Consider the following 20,142-nt stretch of genomic DNA (forward strand, 5'->3'; position numbering starts at 1 on the left):
CACTAGGTTATTCCATCAATTTAAGCATTATTAAGTATTAGTCTGAAATAGAGTAGATCATATCTTAAAACATTATAATTAAAATTTTAAGATACAATTATAAATTCAATCTTTAATGTTTTAAAGTTAAATTCTAATGATAAGAATTAATAGCTATTGTATCTAACAATTACTTAAGATACATATGTACCCAAAATAAGGGTAAATTACATATTTAGTCGTCTAACTATCACTTTGGTTCCGTTTTGGTCATTTAATTAATTTTTAAAATCATACTTAATGTTATGTTTTGGTTTCGTTTTATCACACGAGTTTAAAAAATAAATGGTTTATTTTTTATTACATGATGTTAAAAAATAAATAAAATTGTTGATGTGATAAAAAAAATCAAAACTAACATCACGTTATCTTGTGGAGACACGACAACATCATCATTAATTTTTTAACAACGAGTAGTCAAAATGGAGCCAAAAGATAACATTAGATATGATTTAAAAAATCAAATTAGATGATCAAAATAGAATAAGTTATAGTTGAGTGACTAAATACGTAGTTTAAATCTTTAAAATTTTAATTACATCAATTTTTTAATAAATATAAAATTCCCATACATTAGTTGTATCTGTTTAAATTTTGATATACGTGTTGGATATACTTTATAGAGTAATTTACAATTTAAACCATAATTCTAGGAGGTTGGGTGTAATTAACCCTAATATATAGAGTCTAGTGGTATAATAAGATCCGAGCCGCCCAAGCTCAAGGCCAGAAAACCGAAGCCTTCCGGAAACCCCATTATAAGTAGAAGGAACGAAACAAAACATATTCGCAAATAAACATTCGCCCAAGCTTCAATCTCTTCGATCTGTTCAGTTTTAAAACTTTGGTTCTTAATCGAGAAGAAAAAGAAAAAAAATGTTTTTTCACATAGTATTGGAGAGGAACATGCAGCTGCATCCACGCCACTTCGGTCGTAACCTACGGGAAAACCTAGTTTCCAAACTCATGAAAGATGTCGAGGGCACTTGCAGGTTCTTCTTTCCTTTACAACTTCATAACGAATCAGACAAAAAATAATTATTTTTTCACGTGTGTTGGGTTTTAGTTTTCCAAATAGGGTTCTCTTGGATTGATTGGATGGAAGAATCTAGAATGGGTTTTGGGGATAAAATTGGTAAAATTTGGTAATTCTTTTGCAGTGGTAGACATGGATTTGTGGTGGCAATAACGGGTATAGAAAACGTCGGTAAAGGTTTGATTCGAGACGGGACAGGATTTGTGACATTCCCTGTCAAATATCAATGTGTTGTGTTCAGACCATTTAAAGGGGAGATCTTGGAAGCTGCTGTTTCGATGGTGAACAAGGCATGTTTTCCTTTGGATTGTTTAACTATTGGTTTCTTCCAATTATTTTAATGGTTGCAACTAATGTTTGTGGCTTCCCTCACAGATGGGATTTTTTGCAGAAGCCGGCCCGGTCCAAATTTTCGTTTCTAACCATGTAAGTCTTGTTAGACATCCGTTAGAATATAGATCTTCCACTTCGGTTCTATGCTATGCGCTCAAGTTTTCGTTCTTTTTCAATGTTATGCTTTGTATCCTGATTTGAGATAGAGACTTAAGGAAGGAAATAGTATTTGAATTATCCCATTGATCAACTTCAATGAGCTAGTTCCTTTGTCGGGGAGTGATTTTCTGTTCCTATGACAACATACGAGGAAACACGAGTTTTGTTTTTATGAGACTCATTTTCTTCTACTTTGCAATTTGGATGAAGATTAATGCATGATATATGAAGAAGTAGCGTCTTTCCTGTAAGCATGCCTATAACTTGCATCTAATATAGGAAACTTTTGTATCTTGATGGTATTTCTATTACATTTTATTGTAGGAAAGTTTCTTTTTCATTTACACTTCATATGTTACTTGGATTTCAGATTTACTGGATTGGCTGACAAATTTTACCTTTTCTTTTATACCTCCATCTCACTTGTAAATTATTTTTTTTGTGCCTTTCCAGTTGATTCCAGATGATATGGAGTTTCAGTCTGGAGATATACCGAATTATACTACCTCTGATGGATCGGTATGCTTAAGGCAAAATAATTGTTAATATTTTGTCGTGAGAATTCAACTTCTGACCTTTCCGTTTATATTTTTGCAGGTTAAGATTCAAAAGGACAGTGAAGTTCGCTTGAAGATAATTGGAACTCGAGTAGATGCTACTGAAATAGTATGAACTTAACCCTCTCTTCTTCTTCTTCTTCTTCATTATTATTTTAACTCATAGTTCCTATACTTGTGTGTGCCGTGAATCACACAGTCTTGACATGTTAAGGACTTTAATAGATTCACTTAGAGATGTAGATGCCAAGCTAACGTAGAGTCTTTTAAGACCAATCGGAATTGGTAGTTGTAATGCTTGGACTCTTCAAGAATCTTTCAAATGCATGGAATTTTTCTTAAAAAAAGTTGAATATGTCAGTGTCATACCATACTCATATCTAGCAGTCACACCCAAATCCAGATAACATAGATTTGAAGTATTCCTTAATGCAAGTAGTGACTGATTGTTGGAACTGGTCACAAATCAATAACAAGTTGCATTTATTATGGTGGTAGGGAAAGTTATGCATTTAAGTGTATAATGGGATTTTTTTTTATTTTCTTTGTGATTATTGCTCATTATTCTTCTGTATGATCTAAAATCTGGTAAATCACATGTCTGTGCTGGGATCAAAGATAATCCGATTTCAGGTCTATATTTGAGCATGTAGGCTGCTATGTGAGCCTGTATTTTGTACACACATTTGTTAAAATTTCTTACTTTACATTTTGTCACATTTCATCCGACGGCTTTCTGACCGGGGTTGAGTCTTTCCATATATTTGAAGAATCATATACTGATATCGTTGTCAGATGTCAAATACTCGAGGAAAAAGGAATAAGAGAGTCCAGTGGTAAGTATTAAGATTGACGTTTTTCTGTTTTGTCTTGCAGTTCTGTATTGGAACCATAAAGGATGATTTCTTGGGTGTGATTAATGATCCCACCACAGCTTAATCCGATGTTGGATAATCTCAGATCATACCACGATTTCTATAACAGTTATGTCGTGGTTGATGCCGGTAAAGCTTCATTAGCCGTAAAATTTTCATTTTCTGGAACATTGTATTTTACTTGAAGTGTAATCTTTCAAATGCCTCCATGGTCTTCGTCTACATAGCCTGTAATGTTTGAGAATAAAGCTATTTCCTTATTGAGAAGCAGTTTTTTCTCTCTCTCTAATCAGATCTCATTTGACACCCCTTTGTCGCTGGGATCCGTGGGTGGTTGGTTGCTCGCCTGTTCAATGCCAGATAATTTGGGTGGATAGATTGTCCTTCGCATACAGAGAATTATTTTTTGAGAAAATAATCTCAGTGATTGAAAATGTCTTATAATATACGATTTTAATCAATTTTTTTGGATTTGCCAAAATGATCAACAAAATCGCAACGCAATCTTAAATTCGCAACTCGAGCTCTAATTTTTCAACTCAGTTTCCAAATTTGCAACGTGAATATCCCAGATTCGTAACGTGATTGTAAGATTCGCAAAGCGATTTTGAAAAATGTGTTGCGATAGTTAAAATGTGTTGCGATAATTAAAATGTGTTGCGAGAGTTTGAAAAATGTGTTGTTGCGATAGTGAAATATCCAAAATATGTTTATATTTTAACTATTTCAAATTCATGTGGAGTTTGAAACAATAAAGAATATGTTGTGATAGTATAAAAGATTCTCAAGCTATTTGTAAGATCTTAGTTTAAAACAATAAATAATGTGTTGCGATAGTGTAAAAGATTCCCAAGTGTTTGCAATGTTCAATCCTACATAGTATTAGAAACACTATTGGGAATGGGTATTTAAGGCTTGAATTTTTTACTTCCTTGTTGAGTGGAAGAGAACAAGGGAGACTCTCGCGCGTCGCTGTCGCTGTCCCGTCTCGGGTCGTGATCGTGGTAATACGTGTCTTCGACACGTCCGCGCGGATACTATCTTTTTAGAGAAAATTCTTAAGAAATCGCAACGTGAACTTGGATTATCGCAACGAATTTGGACTAACGTAAATTTGAAAAATCGCATTGTGATTTTGTATTATCACATTGCGATAGTCAGAATCACGTTGCGATTATGTATTATCGCGTTGCGATAGTCAGAATCGCGTTGCAATTTTGTATTATCGCGTTGCGATAGTCAGAATCGCGTTGTGATTTACATATTCTTATTGCGATTTTCTAAAATCGCAACAACGCGATTCTGTATTATCTCGTTGTGATAGTCAGAATCGCGTTGCAAATTTTGTATTATCATGTTGCGATAGTCAGAATCGCGTTGTGATTTTGTATTATCGCGTTGCGATAGTCAGAATCGCGTTGCGATTTACATATTCGTATTGCGATTTTCTAAAATCGCGTTACGAATCTGGAAACTGATTTGCGATACTGGAGATCGCGTTGCGATAGTCAGAATCGCGTTGCGATTTACATATTCGCAATGCGATAGTCAAAATCGCGTTGCGAATCTGGAAACTGATTTGCGATACTAGAGATCGCGTTGCGATTTTGTTGGTCATTTTGGCAAATCGAAATTTTTTTTGTTAAAATCGTATATTATAAGGCATTTTCGATCACTGAGATTATTTTCTCTTATTTTTAATGCATCAATGCGTACCGAGATTTCAGAGAAATTCTGATGCACAACTAATCACTGCAAATACATGCGTAGCTTTCAAATTTGAGAAATATTCTCATGCAGAGTTAATCATTGCAAATACATACATTCGATGTTCTCGGAAGACAGACGGATACACTAAGTTCTCTACGAGAGCAGTAGTATATTCTAATTTATCCATTTCAGCTACCACCAGTAAACACAAACTACATTAAGCAGTAACCAATATAAAATACTTATGAACTTCAAAAGTGTCTGCTCAACATAAAATAAAATAGCATATTAGCATTAAAATTCACAAGATTCAGCCCCTCTTTGCTTTTAGTGATTCAAGGGCTTTCTTCCTTACTCCACTTCAAGTTGTTCATGCTTAGATGATGCCTCATCATCACTTGGACGGAAGTTCCTCCTTGCTGCATCCTCATCATCTTGACCTTTCATTTTAGGCTTCCGAGCATGTCGTTCTTCTCTTCTGTGACGCCACTCCTTGCGACGTCTACGCATCTCCTCCTTCCTCATCCTCTAAGCCTCTCTCCAGTCCTCGGTTTGAGAATCATCATCTGAAGTAGTTTCATGCCTCTCAGACCTTTTATGTTCTCTTTCTCTTTTTCTTAGTTCGGTGTTTATTGCTTCCTTCAGAAACTGAGTCCAAACCATCATTATTATGATTGACAATGAATTTTCAATCATCTTTACAGTCGTTTGTGCTCGAATCCATAACTTCTAAAAACAATAATTCCTTTAACCACTGAGATAAATTGATTCGTGCAAGATGCTTCATTTTAGAAATACGACAAAATATAATAAAAATAATATCCGCGTGTATTTAATAGCTATTAATAAAATAAGAATATATTAGGTTGTTGAATCTATATAATATATAATTTTAGCTCCTAGAGTCTAATGGAATAAGTAGGGTCAAAGTGGACCTTTCACTTTTATATTTAAATTTTTATTAGGGTTATAACTATGTTATAATTATTATTAAATCATAAATAAAATGAGATTATTTTTTATTCAATATTTTTAAATAATTTGATACAATAATTATCCCATCCCATCATGAATAGGAGGGTATTAAGCGCTTAAGCATGTTGGGCTTGCCGATACCTTTGGTTTAAAGTTATATTTGCACCGTAATCATCAACATTGTGAACTCTGTGTTGTATGGTCCAGGCTAAATAATCACCATGCTGCTATCTGCTACCTGCTACCAGTTGATCAAGAAAATAATATGAAATGGTTTTGGTGGGGAAATAGTCAAGAGAAAAAGGCTTTTCTTTTCTCTGCAAATACTTCAAGAACAACAATCAATCTTGCGATTCTGATAAGAGTATCAAACTATCTTCCCCTTTCAAGAACAAACATCAATGTTGCTGAGTGTCGGAAATATCCACGGATGCTATTACTGTAATTCACTTCCCAGCATGGTAAGCTTGCAGAACAGCTCGACTTGTGTCAGAGCAATATAAAGCTGCACTTCCTTGTTACAAACCTAGCTCCTTTTTCAGCTTATCAAGAGTAGCTTCTATTTCGTCGATGTTCTCCTCAATGCTGCTACCCTTGTTAGCTTCGTTTTGAAAACTGCTTCCTGTTCTCTCGGGATTGCTGAAGTCGTTTCTGCTGTTTTCTTCAACTTCATCATCAGATATGTTGAGCTCTTTCTCCAGAAATTCAACAAATTCCTCTCCAATCACCTGCCATTGGTGAATTCAACTAGTTAAGCGAAAATATTCCTTGTTACGAACTAAGCTTGAACGAGCGTAAGTATGCTTTTCATATATATATATATATCAGCAATGCTAGAAACAGTGACATCATACCGCTAATTCCTCCCATAAGCTTTTCGGCTTTTCTTGTGATGCACTTGCTTCCCAATTCCGAAATTCTTCTTGAAGGTCGCTAAAGAAGTCCTCTGCAACACAAATCGAACTATGAGTTATAAAGAGAAGTGAGTACTAGTTGCCATTTAGAGGGAGAAGATAAAACAGATGCTGGACAAGATTTAGAAATGAAGCAATCAATTCTATCTTATCAACCTCATAAGCTCAGCAGAGAGTACAAATCTACCTAGCGTAAATTTGAACATCCCTCAAAAAATTGCCTGCAGCATGAAACTTTAAGTATAAGAATAACAAAAAATACGTCTCATTCCTAGAAATATAACGAAACATATAAATTATAAGTATCCTTTCAGCGGTGGTTAGATGGTTTTCCCATTCGGAAATGGTCATAAAAGAAAGTTAAAAAGTTGAAAGGATGAAGTGTGCTCATTTAGAGTAAGCAATGCATGGCATGGACCACCAACATCATCCATCGAACTGCAAGAGCATATAGAAACGAAACGAAATACTAACTCTTAAATGGCTATAAGGAAAGCAGCTACATTGAGTGTAAACATTGAACACACACACTATAAGAATATAATCCTCAACGGATAAAACAACTAATTAGCTTCTGGTAGGTCTAGAGGATGTTACCAAATCCATAGAATTCTTTATCTTGGGTGTTATAGCTCTGGCTTCTTTGAGTTCCAGAGTACGAAAAATCAGATGTTCGGTTACCGCCAGGGTTGTATCTTCTCCTAGATTCAGAGTTCAGCAACGTATTATACGCATGCTTAATCCTCATAAATTTCTCTTGAGCATTTGCCTGTAAACCAGAATTACTCGATATACAAAAGCAATAAACATAAAAAACAAAGCATTAAAGCTCAGAAAGGCAATCCAACTATGAAGGAATAATGATAGAAATGCATAAACAACAAAATCGTAACTATCATATGATAAACATTGCTTTCAATCACTTAAGAAGCCCTAACTCTGAGATGTCCTATATCTTCTCAAAGCAAAGGGTTTTCTGGTTCCTGGAGAGCAATTGATTTATTTCTGAAACCTGAAACCCGAACTAAGAAGATAGTTGAACAATAGTAATCAGAACAAAGCCTGAGAAACATGATACTACGTGGTTTGGTGCCATTGTTTCAACCTCTATTAACCTTCCAATAAGAAACAAGCAACACAAATACAAGGTAATGGGAATTTTAATGTCTATTTCACAGAATTACCTCTTTGTTGACGTCAGGGTGATACTTCAAAGCGAGTTTCCTATAAGCCCTTTTGATTTCATCTGGAGTTGCAGAAGGAGACTCTCCAGCTCGCTCTCAAAAGGGTACACGCATTTCTTTTCTTATAATACCTGAAAAGAACTGGTGCAAAGGTCTTGGAGTAAAGCCAAAGCCACCGCCTTGGCAATATCTGGAACTGGGTACCGATAAATTTGCCTGCTTTTGAACGGTAAGGAATGATCTTGGAGAAAAGTAAGGGCCAAAGATAAGAGCATTCGGTGTTAAGGAACGATACAATTCATGCATATTCATGAATTAACCCTCTTCTATAGTGTATTTGATATTCATAAAAGTCTGGATTTTGGATGCAAAAACTCTGTTTTTCTGCTCTGAAATTGGGTTGTAAGGGAAGTTGTGGTGGGAGGTGCATGGCTTGGAACCGGACCATGGCTTCTGATGATAAGTATATCAACGGTTCAAAAAAGGCCGTTACTTTAGACAGTAACAAAAGAAAATGAAAATACTAAAACACCCTCGTTTTATTCATACTTTTTGTCCGAAATGGAGACCAAGCATAGACGACACCAATATTGCCGGCCATGGTTCTTGTATAGACACCTGTAAGGCCTCTCGTAGTCCCTATCTTGGTCCATTAAAGATTGCTTCCGATATTTCTCCACAATGAGTGCTTGGTGTTTTGCTCAAATGCTTGAAAGAATTTGTATGTCAACATATCATCATGGAACTCGTATAGAAGAAAATGGTGAAGTAGCGAGAAATTTATTGGCGGTGGTCATTTGATTAGTGTTTTGAAGATTAACGTGAAGGGTGCTTAGAATTCAAAGACTCCGCCATGTTTAATTGCAAAGATTGGATGATTGATATTGTATGCTAAATAGTAAATATGAAAACATTGATAATGCAATACGACACAGGTTGCAGAAATGACAGTCGTGCCTGTGAGCATCAAAAGAAGATAATACCGACCTATAAAAGGCGAGTACATTTCCTGTTGCGCGGATCGCGGCACTCAACTTTTTTCTGGTTTATCGTTTGTTTTAATCAATCATACCTCTTTGTTTCCAAGAATTCTTCAAGTTCCAGTGGGAATTTTCTTTCTTTTTAACATATTTGCATCAGATGATTACCCTAGTCTTGATCACTAAATCAAATAAAAACCAATATAGATATACACAAACATGAGCAATTCGATGGCAGCAAGAAACAAAGAACATTTAGGAGGGAAAGAAGTAAAAATGTCATTAAGCATACATCGAACAGGTAAAAACCTTGGCCTCACCTAAACATCAACAGCTCTCCACAAGCCAACATTTTGTACAGTCGCGGTTACCATATAAAACTAACTCGCCATTTAAATTTTTTACACCGTAACAACGCCTATAATCATTTGTCTCCTCTGCATGGGGTCATCAGTCATATTCAACAACTGAAACCTCGGGTTTGCTCGATTCTATGTATACATCTTAAGCTACAAAATGTGCAGTTCTTCCAGTCAAGCAACAACTTATTTCCATACAGATCTTACCTGCCTAAAAAGATAGGTAGAAACATAGCTCTAGAGATAGAGGAAGCTCTCATAATAGCTTCTGTTAGCTGTACAAACATATTATTTCCTACACCAACTAAGCAGCAGGGTGGGAAGACTGAGCAGCAATTCTCCTTTCTGAAAAGTAAACAAAACTACGTATTAGAAGGTTTCGACATACAGAATAAGGATCAAATTTGAATTGATCAAAAAGAAAAGTGTGTTTCACGTCGATAGCCCTATGCCTGCTTTAGATCAAATTCCTATGGTTTCATTACAGATGTACAGAGAGAGCATGTCACCTACAATTACTATAATGCAATCGAACCAATAAAAATCTTGAATTGTGTAGAGCACATGAAAATTTTGCTGAACCCATATTTTTCAAGTGATTGAATAATTCCAGGATTGTAGTTACAAGAGCTATATGTGGAATAATTCGGCATTAGTCTAAGGAACTCATTTACACCATGCATGAACAGACATAAAAAAACTAATAAGCAGTCACAGACGACAAGGAAGAAACAGTACCCCCAGCAGCAACAAGTTTCTCTATGCGTGCAACAATATGTTTCCCATAAGTGTACTTCTTCAATGCATTTAAATGGACCTTAATTCGAGAGAGGATCAGCTCACGTTGCTGGTCATCACAAGTCTCCAGTACTTTCTGTACAACGTAGTTTGCAAATTGATCTTTCATCATTGCCTGAAATCAGACAAACAAGTGTCGATAAAAATGACAAGGAATTATAGAGTAACGGGAAAACTATTTCTTGAAAATCATGCAATCAATTTTTAGAAAGATGATTCTAGTTGGAGTCTTCACATCTTATTGCATCCTGAGACAGCAGTAATATGCAAATATTAAGAGCTCCCATAAATATTCGCAGCATTCCTGAATCCTTACTGTACATGAACCCAGCTTACAAATGTAAATGAACTAGGCATATTTCTCATCAAGAAGGAAAACCACCATATTCAGCCAAAATCTAGCACAAATAATAGCACTCATGATTCATGGCTTTTCTCCAATGATTTATAAATCAGGTGTAGTTATTTTGTACATTTATTATTCAATGTTGAGAACTTAAAAATCAGAAAAGTGTTACAATTCACAGGTGAAAAATCAGGCACAAAATAGACAAACCTGAAGAGGCTCATTCTCATCAGTAGAACCAAGCATTTCATTCACCAATAGTTGACGTTCAGAAGGACCACCAAAAGTTAAGCACTTCTCAACAACATTAGAGGCAAACTTCTGCTGACTCATCTGGACAATCTTTCCAGCTAGTTCCTTGATTATAATTGAGCGCTCATGAGGTTTTCCGTGCTCCAGTACATGCTGTAGTGTTGTGTGAATGAAAAGGTCAGTCCATGCACCAAATCTATAACGTGCAAAATATAAGTTTCCAGAAAAGAACCACAACCTGAACAACATAATTCCCATACTGGTCTTGAGCCAACATGCTAACAGATCCTAAAATCTCATCCATAACCTTACTCTGCGTTTTTGGGTCCTTGCAGTGCTCCAGTATTCTCTGCAGTGTTAAAAGAAAAGAAATTACTGCCGAACACACATCGATCATTCTTAGCATAGGACAGTTCTAAGGGGCAAAATGAGGTTCCGAACCTGTATCACCCGGCACCCATATGGATGAGCAGAAAGGGTCACAACTTGATCAAAAAACGTTGTAACTATAAATTGAATGTTCTCCTCAGGAACACATTCGATACATTTTTGGATGACATGGTTGCCATTCTGATCACGTACACAACGCATCACATTACCATCAAGCTCTTGAACCATTTTAATCTTCTGATCCAGATCAACAACTTCTATGGCCTTGAGTGTTCAACAAATCATACATAATTGTCAAAAAGCAAGCAGTATTCTTGGTGTAAGCATTTAGAATCATATCAATTAGCACAAGCACTTCTATGAAATCCATACAAAGCAAGATAAGCAGATGATAAAGTTAAGTCTTACTGTTAAAGCATATACATAGTCCATAATTACAAAGTAAACATAAATAAAGATTTAAATCAATTCTGCATGAAAAAGGAAAGTACCACTTTATCAGACTAAGACACATTTCCATATGTCAAATACAAAACTGTGCTGGGGTCATTTAGAAAGGAACTCATAAATTGTCAAGAAACTGCAATTATGAGGAGAATGGTAAATGAAAAGAATCAACAGAAGCTGTTCAATAAGTAATCAGATGATTATGAGCAAACCAAATGGAAAAAATGCATGAAATGAAGCCAAGAAAATAACGACCATAAAATACCTTCTGGGTCACCCGACACCCATACATTTGAAGACCAAGTGTTAAAACATGACCAAAAAGCTTGCCAGCAAGTTCTCTTCTCTGACTTGGAAGTCCATGCTCAAAAAACTGTACGAATTTAAGGTATTAGCATTGGGTAAAGACAATAAACCATTAAAATGTTTAATACTAAGCAGATAAGAAACAGATCAAGAGGCTGATATGATACCTTCTGAATGACATAATTACCGAACACGTCAGTCATCAAAGCAAGAGCTTGAGGCATGATTTCCTCATAAACCATAGTTTTCTCTTCAGTTGTGGCTGTTTCAAGTTTTTGCTGTATAAAGCGGCTTCCATATTGATCTGCGCTGCTCATGAAAAGCGTGTAAATATCAGGATGACAGTATAACAACATAAAACATGATGTAAGCTACAAACATACCTGAACTCAACAACATGACCAGCGAGCTCTGAAAGTTCAAAACATTTCATTTTATTGCTCTTGAACTCTTCAAGTAGGGAGGAGGCAAAGCTTTCATCAATATTACATCCTGAATCCAAATGCCAGGGTCCCATGACACCCCCAGCTAGGTTCCTCATCCCGGAAGGAAAACACATATTCAGATCAGTCTGTCTGATAGGACTACCAGGTCCAACCGGGGAATTGGGAATAACAGCACTTGCTAATGGGATTGTAGGATAAGACATGCCAGCTCCAAAGGTCGTATTTCCATAAAAACCATGGAAATTAGAACTACCACATTTAGAACCCAATGGAACACCATACTGGGATTTCTGGGGTGACAGTAGAGCTCCAAGATAAGCTTTTTGAAGCTCAAGCAAGTTCATGTATGAATTACCAAGGAAATTCCTATCCATGGCGGGGTCATTAAGAGCTGCTTGCTGTGCTGCAGCATAATCAAATGTCCTTAGATACTGAAGATGCAAAGGATCAATTAAAGGTGTATTCAGAGCATTCCTGGCTATTGGGTTTCCAGCTCTACCCAGATTATGGGACTCGGATGCAGCATTTGAAATGTTTTGTCCAGAACCGAAAGCTCCCCCAAGCACTCTGGAGTTCATTCCAGGGCCAGCCATAGCTGATGCGGCAGCAACATTTTCATACAATGGCGGCAGATTGCCAGCTACAAGTTGGCTAGGCATCATATTGGCCAAAGCAGGATTTAAAGAGTAACCACTTAACCCATAATTTGTAAATGATGCATTTGCACCATCAATGTGATGATACTGAGAAGGTAAGCTGCCACTGCCATTGAGAGCAGAAGTAGGTGATCCTTTAAAGTGAGAATTGTTTGAGGGAACAGCAGATTTCTGGAGTACGGATCCACTCCCATTACTCTTAGATGAAGGCATATGTAAATGACCAGATGCTGATTTCTTCACGTATGCCTGCTGTTTGATATGATTCTGACCATCTTGCAAACCAAATAGATAATTCTGGTGATTTTCAACATCTTGTTCCAAATGTGATGCTAACTGATTATCTTCATCTATGACACCATTTGATGAAAGGTTCATGCCTGATAAAGCAGACACAAGATCATCAGACCCATTGACACCAGTTGAGACACCACCAAATGTGCTTGGACTATTTATGTTTCTTTTGTCAGAGTTGCCAACTCTGCCTCCTCCAATTGGTGTCGGACAGGGACTAGGAGCCCTAGCTACAACTTGGGGATCAGGAGTAGTACTCCTAGATATCGAAGAGCCTACAGCAGCAGCATAAGTGTATGAAGAGATCGGCCCAATGTTATGGACAGCAGACGATCCCTGGCCACTTCCACTTGACCTTAAAGGATCTGCAGAAGTCAGTTGACGATGCAAATAAGCCAGCTCAGATTCAGCAGAACCTACATTTTCAAAGTTCTCGTCAAAAGCATTACAACTGGCAGGACGAGACGGTATCCTCATGCCTGGAGCACTGTGTCCCAAATCATCCTGCAAAGGTTCTAGATATTAGATCACTGCACAAAAGAAAAAGGAAAAACCACAGGAGTTTATGAAACGTTAGCAAAAAGAACTTGGTAGGATAGGTACATAAAAGTTAAGGAATGAGGATCTAGATGAAAATTTAAATGAGAAGATTTTGAAGCATTTTGAGACCTAGGAGATGCATTAAAAAACCTAGCTATTTACAAGCCAAGACAAAAAATTAATCACATATATACCTACTAAGTATTACACATAGTATATGGCATATCAGTTGTCGTAGATATGATTTAAAACACACATCGCTAAGTACATTTTCAATCAAAATAGCATGTACAGTAAATATATTCAACATAATGCACGTCAAAAACATAAAATTAAGTGGAGAAAGTCACTACAAATAACTCATAAATGGACAATCTTCAGATAAGCAAATTATTATCAGGCTAGAAACAATGGCAGAGACTATTCACTATACAGAATCAAAACCCTATAAAGAATTGGAATTTATGAAAAAAATGTTAAACCACCATCAGTTATAACCTGAAAGATCTCGGCGAAGCTTTTCTGTTTACTTCCAAGTCCTATACCGGACAAACCAATCAGTCCATCGCCACCCCAGTCTGCAGAGCTATGCATTTTCTCAGCATCTACTTCATTCTCTTGTTTCCTGGAATCAAACCCTGGTGGCATCGAAAACAACGAGCTACCGCTACCATTATCAGCCCTATTCACTTTCCTCCTCTCTCCAATCCCACCTATAGCCAAATTCTCTCCCTTCAACCTCTGGGCAAACTTCCAATCCTCTTTGGAAAGCAAAGGAGGTGGGAGCCTTGGGTTAAGATTCACATTTGAGTAGTAGTATGAATGGTAAGCTGGATCAGACCTGAGTTCTTCCTCAGATGCAAACCCATTTCCATTTTTAGCTCCAGCAAAAGCTGAAAAGGATGTAGCGGCGAAACCACCACCAGCTTCACCCCCAAACAAACCGCCAACCGCACTCAGTGAACCCTCAACGGTAGGAGGTGCAGAGCCACTTCTATACAAGTTTAGCTCGAGTTCAAGTTCATCAGCCTCTTGCCTACTATGCTGTTCACGGAGTAATAATCCTATCTCGTTTTCCAAATCATCCCCAAATGACCCTTCACTATTTCCTATCATTGGTCTCCTATCCAGTTCAGATAACATTCTTCAAAAAACCCTAAATGGTCATTAACCTCTGATCAAAGCTCCCCAAATCAATTATCAGCCTCTAAACACGAAAGGCCCATTTTTTCATACACCAATACCCTAAAATCAGTATTTACAAGCTAAAGATTCTCACTTTAAGCTACCAAATGTGTCAAAGATCAAAAACTTTAATCTCTATAACCTCAAAACAGCATAAAACCCTACCTCCCCAATAATCAAACTAAGAAAACAAGAATAACAAAGTACCCAAATTTTCTATATTCCTCAAATTTGGATATGACAAATCAGCCAACAATAACTATATGAGAAAACCATCATTTCCTAGTTAAAAAAAAACAGGAACAAAAGTAAAAATAGAGCTAAAAACAAAGCAGTATAGCATGGAGAAAGAAGAAAGCTTTCTCTTTTTTTTTTAGTTGGAAGCTGAGATCAATGAAGAGAGTAAAATAAGTATAAAGATATATAGAGAAAGAGTAGACGGCTGAGATCAAATCAAGCGGCGATTGTTTCTTACAATAACCCTTTTAGGGTTTTGTTACAATTCAGAAAAATTAGGATTAAAGACAGTAATAAAAAATGTTTTTTATCATTATCACGTATTCATAAATTCATTATTTCCTTACTATTAAAAAGATTCATTATTTCCCAAAACAACCATTTTTATTATTCTCAGCAATGGTAACTCTAAGCTCATCTTAGTTAAATATCTGAGTTACTCCTTTTGGGGTTACTTTTTTTTTTGTTCACATGGGATGTGTGTGTTTTCATTACATGAACGCCTTTAGATATTTGCCTGGATCTTACTCTCCTCATCTTTGTTCTTTTTCACTTGTTAGGATAATGTCAAGCACAGTTAAAACTCCTCTACTTGAGAGTAAGTGGTGCACTTCAGAATTCAGTGCACGTTGTTTCCTTTTTCAAGTACATTTCTATCAAATAACCTGATTTTTCAAGTCTGATTTCTAGTTTTATTTAATTTTTTTTATTTAAAAAACTTATAATTTTTAATTTTGAAAAACCTTAATATTCTTAATTTCTCTTAAAAACTTCTCGAGTATTTTATTTTTTAAAGACAAAACCCTAGAATCTTTTATTCCTCCCGTTATACGTAGTCGGAAAATGTCATTTGTCGTCACAATAATTAACAATTCATGAGTCTCCTTCTCTTATCTCACTATAAAATATAAATTATCCTTGCGTTGTGCATCGATAAGAGAATGATATATCGTTCATTGATGCACATCGACAAAAATTATTTATCATTGATTTCATGGTGTCTCGTCCATCGATTTATTAGGGACATGAGAATATGGTAATTGATAGTGGAGATCTAATAATAAAAAAATGGATATTGGTAATTGATTCCCAACAATAGAAGAAGGGATTTAATATATTTTGATTGAAGAATTTATAGGTTTTTTAGAAATTAATTAATTTAGGGGTTTATAGTTTTGGATTTAGAGATTCTATGTGACGCAAAGTGAAGGTGATCAACTAGTATGGTTCGATGACTGATAGGATGGGCAATGGTGGTTCATTCCACGGTGATAGATAGGCTTAATGGATTGGGATTTAAGGATATTAGGGTTAAAAATCATTTAACACATGATACTTAATATGTTGACATGTCAATTTGACTAAAATTTATTAGATATTTCTCTTTTAAATGAGTACTTGACTACCCAATTACTCAGCTCCTATTTTTTTAAATTAAATTAATATTATTTTAATAAAACTCATATTCCCATATTTTGAATTATTTTACCTAATTCGCGTCTTGATTCCCCATGAATCCTTTATATTTCAGATGTCATAAGTTCAAATCCTTTCATGTGTTATTCAGTATGTATTATTATTAAAATTCGGTTGAGTTGCACATGATTATTAGAGCTGAAATAAGTCATAAGATATTGGTTTGTTGAGTCTTTTATTAAGAAAGTTAGGTTTCTTCGACGTGTTTTATATTAAACATTGATTGTTCCATGAATAAAGACTAAAAAATAAACTTATAAATAGTGATGAAGTAGTAGAAGAAGATGCATTGATGAAATCATTAACTTCAGATGTTAAAAGGAAGGAAGATGCAAAAAAATCTGATAAAACAATGGAAGAAGATGAAAAAGAAGAAGAAAGTCTTCTTTCTTGTATCCTACTAAATGGCGTATGTACATCACTGATTAGTTGTTTACGGAAAGAAAGATGCAAAGATCGTGATCAAGTAGTTTGCAGCTTGTCGAAAACTGAATAGTCGCATGATGTAAAAGACAACGAAGAAAAGATAGGTGAATGAAGAACAAACATTAAAAAGAAAAAAGCTGAAATGGAAATTTTGCTCGGGTAGTACCAACTTTTATCAATTCTTATGATTTTTTTTTTTATAAATTTTAAGAAATACATAAGATCAAAAGATTGAAGAAATAAGGTAAGATGAATGAAGAAAAGATAGGTGAATGAAGAACAACATATTTCTTAATCTTTAGTTCCTCAAGTTGGATGGCTTTCCATTTCTTTGCTATCACGTTGTACTCGAACATTGAATCTCTCACAATTACCTGTTCAATCGACACCCTGACTCTTCCACCCTTTCTGCAGGTCGGAAACCTGGTTGCCGAAACTCGATACCGATAATACAAAGCCGCCAGCCTGCGCTGGATGAGACAAAGCCATTGAAACCCGTAGCAAATGCCATAATCAACAATGTGGAGCGTGGTTGCCTTTTCAGCCATCTCCATTATCATTTTATTTGCATACAAATTTATCTTCTTAAAGGCGCAGGCTAAATTACAAAGTCCATAAGCTTTTAAGACATCAGCAGCTAATGTGCTGTTGCCCAGCAGATGCGAATACAATGGTTCCCCCATAACAGCCAAACGTGTCTTAAGGGCATCAGCAAAGTAACATGCTAATCTCCAGAATTGGCTTATTTGTTTCAGAAGCTCATTGGCAGTCCTTTGGTCTTTTATGGCCACCGATTGTGCAGATTGAGTAAGAAGACTCCATAGATCCACCACTTCACTTTTCTTCTGGGCTTTCTTCTTCCAACGTGTAATTCCACCGCCATTAGACCCTTTTATCCGCTGCAAGTTCCGACTAAGAGAACACTATGGAGAGTCCTCATTTTCACCTTCGCAAGCAGTACATCATCGAACATTTTAGACTGCAACTGCTCTGAGTCCTCAAGAGAAAGTGCAGATTGCTTGTTGATCCTACCTTCTTCCACATCCTCACGCTCATAATTTTTTCTTCCTGTTGACCCTGGAGGCTTTGATGGGTCACTTTAAGTAGCCGAAAACACCTCATCAACATTGACAGATGATGATTTACTAGCTTCTCCAAGCTTTTTAATGGATTTTCTTTGTAAATCTAGAAACAAAGAGGTTCTTCCAAGAGAAATTCGACTGTAAAAGGAGTTGATTCACTTTTTTTAACTGCTCTGAGTGAGATTATAATAATGGCCGAGGACTTCATAGAAGGATATTTCAGCAGCTTGGAGAGCAAAGCAATCCTGCAACATGCAGGTCTTTTTTTCAAGATCTTCCTCCATTAGCAACCCCTTTATATATTTTAGCATTTCATTGGCGAAAGGATTATTATCAAGAGGAGGTGCATCTGAATGAATACCTGACGATGAAGATGAACCGATGTTAGACTCCTGACTCTCGGCGATCAAATTTGAATCCATACATGGAACTAGGAAAATCCTGGAAAAGTGTATCCATAGAAACCTAAAGAAGAAGTCTTGTTGATGGTCAAATTCATGAAAGAGGCTAAAATTGAAAGAATTTTGCAGGAACAAAACATGAAGGTGGATCTTCAATTCTAAAGTTCAAGCTTTGAGGTTTCAAAGTGAAGCTTCCGGGGAAGTTGACTTTGTTATGGAGGGCAGCTTAGATCATTAGAAAAAAAGTTGCTAGGGGCACAAGATTTTTTACTTATCTGGAAGGCTAAGTTGATCTTTTTGGGCCCTTTACTATGCTTAAAATTGAGATTTAGTCTATATACTTTGATTTGATATAATGTGGCCTTTACTTTTAAAATATCATTAGTTAGTTCATATAACTAACATTAGTTGTTTCAGTTAAAATACCGACGTGGATTTTTTTGAAAAAAAATACTCCTTTCATCTCACTGATTATCTTATGTTTTTGTGTGTATGTTAAAAGGGATGTTATTTTAACAAAAATCTACATCAACATCTTAATTGGAATAGCTAACCGTGCTAACTATTTGGACTAACTAATGTCATAATAAAAATATAAGATCAAACTAAGCAAATAAAAGCATAGCAGATAAGCCTCAAATATGAACATAGTAGAAAGACCAAAACCAAAGTAAACAAAATGAAAAGTTGAGGGACTAAATAGAAAAGAAAGAAAGATGAATTATAATTACAAATATATTTTATAGTGGTTGAGAGGCACGTGGTTCAAATTTGGTAAAAATGAACTTAAAACGGATGATGAATTGAAGAAACAAGAATATTATGGATCAAAATCATAAAATATTTTACTTTTGTGGCAGAGAAAGCTCTCCAAATCTAATATCCCTGTGGGTGGTGGCATTTGGCATGCATTTGAGGTTGAATATTTATGTACAAAGTTGGGTGAGTTGAGTAGCTGATTGTAAGATGGAATGGGGCTTACGCAACCAGCCTACTTGACACCTGATTTTGATCCATACCAACATACCTTTAATCCTACGTATAATCCATTAAACTAATAAGGCAAAATATTCATTTTTGTGTATGATTCAATCAACTATCCCGACATTAGCCTACCTCTGTACTGCTATACCTAATATATATCTAAGAATACCATCAACGATTTTGGATTTCGATTTCATATATTGGTGTTACCGACATTTTTTAATCATTTATTCATATGGTATATTGATGGTAGTGTGTTGAAAATGATGAAATTTAATTGGGAAAGTTAGGTCAGTGATTTGGATTCAACTTACACCTTGTTTAGTCTAGTATAAGAATACTCATCCGTCGCACTCTATACACTTGTTGTCGCAATCGTCCTATAAAGATGGCACCCATTTAACTGCCATCAGTCAGGCTAATCGACGTTGTCTCTCCGACTATGTCTGGTGTGTGGCTATTCGACAAGAAAGGTGTGGCTCGCTTGATATCCAATCCTACCAGAGAATCCTTCGAGCAAAAAGATCCGATTTATCCCGGAACCTCGACCCCACCAGGGGCTCGACCACGGGTCGTGGTCTACCTCCCAACCAATAATGTCATCAAATCCTATACCGAGCTCGAGCTGCGATTGGCTGAACTCGGCTGGACTCGATATTACAGCTCCAGCCAACCTCACATTCTCCAATTCCACAAATCAGAGAACTCGGCTCACCTCATTTCACTCCCCATAAATTTCGCCCATTTGAGGTCCC

At 36.1% G+C, this 20,142-nt stretch overlaps 3 protein-coding genes and 1 pseudogene across 3 annotated transcripts; 1 reads left to right on the forward strand and 3 right to left on the reverse strand.

Moving 5' to 3' along the window:
• Positions 1-798: 798 nt before the first annotated feature.
• On the forward strand, positions 799-3,263 carry LOC120170266 (DNA-directed RNA polymerase II subunit RPB7-like). Its single transcript, XM_039178244.1, has 6 exons — positions 799-1,031; positions 1,200-1,365; positions 1,451-1,501; positions 2,021-2,086; positions 2,165-2,233; positions 3,001-3,263. Exons 1-6 carry the CDS (start codon positions 916-918, stop codon positions 3,061-3,063), a joined length of 531 nt encoding a protein of 176 aa, XP_039034175.1. The 5' UTR covers positions 799-915; the 3' UTR covers positions 3,064-3,263.
• A 2,712-nt stretch (positions 3,264-5,975) lies between these two features.
• LOC120170421 lies at positions 5,976-8,383 on the reverse strand (annotated as a pseudogene).
• A 638-nt stretch (positions 8,384-9,021) lies between these two features.
• On the reverse strand, positions 9,022-15,276 carry LOC120170461 (pumilio homolog 2-like). Its single transcript, XM_039178396.1, has 9 exons — positions 14,095-15,276; positions 12,044-13,560; positions 11,828-11,969; positions 11,620-11,727; positions 10,959-11,171; positions 10,756-10,866; positions 10,476-10,670; positions 9,860-10,034; positions 9,022-9,466 (listed from the first exon to the last, which is right to left on the reverse strand). The coding sequence occupies exons 1-9, from the start codon at positions 14,737-14,739 to the stop codon at positions 9,426-9,428; spliced, it is 3,147 nt and encodes a 1,048-aa protein (XP_039034327.1). The 5' UTR covers positions 14,740-15,276; the 3' UTR covers positions 9,022-9,425.
• Positions 15,277-17,126: 1,850 nt separating this feature from the next.
• LOC120170422 (scarecrow-like protein 14) lies at positions 17,127-18,424 on the reverse strand. The gene is made up of 3 exons (XM_039178353.1): positions 18,172-18,424; positions 17,867-17,997; positions 17,127-17,819 (listed from the first exon to the last, which is right to left on the reverse strand). The coding sequence occupies exons 1-3, from the start codon at positions 18,422-18,424 to the stop codon at positions 17,127-17,129; spliced, it is 1,077 nt and encodes a 358-aa protein (XP_039034284.1).
• Positions 18,425-20,142: the final 1,718 nt, after the last annotated feature.

The sequence above is a fragment of the Hibiscus syriacus genome, unplaced genomic scaffold (genome assembly GCF_006381635.1).
Source record: "Hibiscus syriacus cultivar Baekdansim isolate YM2019G1 unplaced genomic scaffold, ASM638163v2 tig00111779_pilon, whole genome shotgun sequence".
Classification (NCBI taxonomy): Eukaryota; Viridiplantae; Streptophyta; class Magnoliopsida; order Malvales; family Malvaceae; genus Hibiscus; species Hibiscus syriacus.

Bases quoted from the DNA above. Each gene is read 5' to 3' on its own strand.
- LOC120170266 (XM_039178244.1), top strand. From the start codon at position 916: ATGTTTTTTCACATAGTATTGGAGAGGAACATGCAGCTGCATCCACGC. The intron at 1,502-2,020 runs GTAAGTCTTGTT...GTGCCTTTCCAG, and splicing joins AAATTTTCGTTTCTAACCAT to TTGATTCCAGATGATATGGA. The intron at 2,087-2,164 runs GTATGCTTAAGG...ATATTTTTGCAG, and splicing joins ATACTACCTCTGATGGATCG to GTTAAGATTCAAAAGGACAG.
- LOC120170461 (XM_039178396.1), bottom strand. From the start codon at position 14,739: ATGTTATCTGAACTGGATAGGAGACCAATGATAGGAAATAGTGAAGGG. The intron at 11,172-11,619 runs GTATTTTATGGT...TGAACACTCAAG, and splicing joins GGTGTCGGGTGACCCAGAAG to GCCATAGAAGTTGTTGATCT. The intron at 10,867-10,958 runs GTTCGGAACCTC...TTAACACTGCAG, and splicing joins ATGGGTGCCGGGTGATACAG to AGAATACTGGAGCACTGCAA.
- LOC120170422 (XM_039178353.1), bottom strand. From the start codon at position 18,424: ATGGATTCAAATTTGATCGCCGAGAGTCAGGAGTCTAACATCGGTTCA. The intron at 17,998-18,171 runs GTTAAAAAAAGT...CAAAGCCTCCAG, and splicing joins TTATAATCTCACTCAGAGCA to GGTCAACAGGAAGAAAAAAT. The intron at 17,820-17,866 runs GTGAAAATGAGG...CGGAACTTGCAG, and splicing joins ATGATGTACTGCTTGCGAAG to CGGATAAAAGGGTCTAATGG.